Source organism: Pygoscelis adeliae, unplaced genomic scaffold (genome assembly GCF_000699105.1).
Source record: "Pygoscelis adeliae isolate BGI_AS28 unplaced genomic scaffold, ASM69910v1 Scaffold34, whole genome shotgun sequence".
Classification (NCBI taxonomy): domain Eukaryota; kingdom Metazoa; phylum Chordata; class Aves; order Sphenisciformes; family Spheniscidae; genus Pygoscelis; species Pygoscelis adeliae.
In genome coordinates, this window is record NW_008824658.1 from 6381022 (window position 1) to 6383789 (window position 2768).

General features: G+C 48.9%; 1 protein-coding gene across 2 annotated transcripts in view; it reads right to left on the reverse strand.

Moving 5' to 3' along the window:
* Window positions 1–2768, reverse strand: part of FNIP1 (folliculin interacting protein 1) — a 45579-nt gene that overhangs the window by 1960 nt on the left and 40851 nt on the right. For both annotated transcript variants that reach the window (XM_009322726.1, XM_009322724.1), the window contains 2 exons: window positions 800–997; window positions 293–408 (listed from right to left, as the gene is read on the reverse strand). In XM_009322726.1, the coding sequence (XP_009321001.1) occupies window positions 293–408; window positions 800–997 (314 nt within the window). The remainder of the gene's footprint in view (window positions 1–292; window positions 409–799; window positions 998–2768) is intronic.

A 2768-nucleotide genomic window follows, 5' to 3' on the forward strand; every position in this document is an offset into this window, starting at 1 on the left:
GAATCAGGTGCCCCACGTTGTTCAGTGATGACTGACCAACTAAGGAAGGAGTCTGATAAGCTCTGGAGTGCTGAGCCCATCTTCCTGCCCGGAGGGAAGAGAGAAAGGCTGGGGAATCCTCGGGATCAAGCAATGGCTAAGGAGAAGCCTGCGGCCATGGGTGATTTATGCCACACTACGGTTCCAGTCCCATTTAGGAATCCATTTTGCTGTGCTTAGAACAAGCCCAGGCGGAGGATTTGGCACCAGGAAACCCAGGGCAGCACCGCTCGGAGGAAGTTTGTGATCGTACCCCAGCACCATGCCCAGCTCCTTGACGTGAACTCTCATCTGGCCCTTGAGATACTCGGACAGCATCTTGCTTTTGAAATAGAGCTCCTGCAGCCGATCTTCCAGGTGCATGACACACTAGAAAGCAAAGGGAGTCGCGTCAGGGAGAAGACAGCACTACACCCAAACCGCAACCCAGCCTCAGAGCAAAACAGCCCAGACCCCATACGTCTACTGCCTCTTCCGTGGCCGTGTCTAGGTGAATAATTAGTAAGATATTCGCTGGCAAGACTCTGACTTTTGAGCAGAAGCCTTTGATTGCATGTTAAAGCAGAATTAATGAGACAGCTGTCTTGATTACAGAGTAGCGTTTAAATGGACAGCTCGAACAGCTACAGCAGGGGATGCACTGGCTACTGAAATCGTGGCTACGGATAAATGAACTAGGCAGAACCTTACAACCACTTTAACCTGTGAAGGGAAAGGATGCTTTAAAAACATCACCCGCTCGACTGTCATTCACACTTACGAAGTTTGGAGATAAATTGTGCTTGTAAAGCTGAAGAGTGGAATGAAGCAGGTTGGAGACGAGACTCGAGACTAACACTTCTTTTCCCAGCTTATTATCAATCATTCGTCTCTGGCTACTGGCCACTTGCACCGTCCATTTGTCCGTGTCTGCAATAATGCAGACGGCTTCTGCAATCGGTTCGTCCAGAACAGGATGCTAGAAACAAAAAATGAACAGCAGACCCCTGAGAATGACAAACAACAACGGTCTTTTCACAAAATGTCGCCTTCCTGGATAGCAGGGATAGCATCCCAGACACTGCTACACCTGAAATACAGTAACACGTGCTACCACTGCATTCCGTCTGTTGAAAACAGAGCTTTATTGTAAGCAAGGCACAGTCTTAGAAGGACGGTCGCTATTTTGCATTCTCTTCCAGGCTTGAAAGTGTGTCACTGGCTGACAATTACATCTTTTGATACTTGATATAAAGAGTTCTGACATATCTAAAGTACATTTTAAACCCCTAAAACTGAAAGTACCAAGACCCCAACTCGCTGCTCGACATGGCTGTGTTAACGAGGTCGGTTTTATTCCCAGTTGCCACGGGTTTCCCTTTAGGGGAGGGCCAGCAGAGGGAGTCAGGAACCAAGCCTGCGCCCAGCTCCTCCACTCCTTCCAAGTAGCGTTCCACCTCTCTAAAGCCACGGAGGTTTTAAAAAGGGAGTATTTGGAACCCCACTGTCCTTCCCCAATACATTTTTTGGGCTGGCTGCTAGGAAGCACCTCTGTCCAAAGAGTCCCACAGGGACTTCACACAGGGCTAGGATGCAGTTATTATTTGACTTGAAGACAAGCATATAAAATCTTGCTCGGTCCTTTCATATCCTCTCAGTCTTTGACTTCTGCAAGTTTAAGTGCATGGACACGCACTGCTATTAGGTTATATTTCAGATAAATCTGTTTCATAGCAGCAGCTACCTCACACTGCTGCCTCTGTTGCCTGAAGTTCAATTACACTTCACAAATGGCTTAAACATTCGGCCTAAAACACAACGGCTTAAACCAGCACCTAGAACAGCCACGCAGGGAACGAAACTCCCCCCCGCAGGGTTGGGCACGAGGAAAGGGGACAGTAATGCGGGGAACGGCCGCAGGAAGGGTAGCTGTGCCTGTGTAAGGTGTGATGCACGTCGTTAACTGGAGTGGAAGGAGGGGACATTTTGGAGGCTCCCAGGGGAGCGCTCAGAGAAGCAGACTGCTTACAGCCTGCTTTCCACTTCTCTCCTGGTGACTATAAAAGGGGTAGGAAACGCCACGCTTCCCAGTCATGCCCCGGTTCATCTAGGGAAAAGCTTCTGTGGAGAAGAGATGATTTCCAACACACAATAGAAGTGAGAGTCCCCTTAGGACAATTATCTTTATATTGTTTTCTCCTCTTCTGGTGAAGCCAGCACCATCTGACGTTTTGACTACAATCCTAAAAAAGGCGTAATGTCCCCAAAATGCTGAGCATTCCTGATGGCTTCACCACGGAGAACACGTTCTGCCCCACAAGCAGCAGCATGTTGGTTAGACGTGCACGGAAAGAGGAGGGAGCAAAGGCAGCTTCTGCACAACCACTGCAGCAAGACTCTGCGCCCAGAAAGAGATGCGCGGCAACCTCAGCGTTTGGTCTTGTTTAACATCGTTCCATCCTGTGGGCATCCAACCATCAGCAGGCTGCCAGGCCTACAGGAGACGACGGTTTCTCTACGGCTTAGCACAGAGATGCACCTTCCCAAGGGCACGAGCATCTCAGCTGGCTTCAGTGGGAGCCTAAGTCTTTGTGCTCCTGATTTGCAGTGAAATACCCACGTTTTTCAGACACATTAATTGAGAGAGGAGAAAAAATTGGTGACCTGGGACTGGAGAAACCTGAAGAGAGCTGTGACAGTAAATATTTCCACTGCCAGCAGGTTTGTACATTCAAAAACATTTGCCTTTC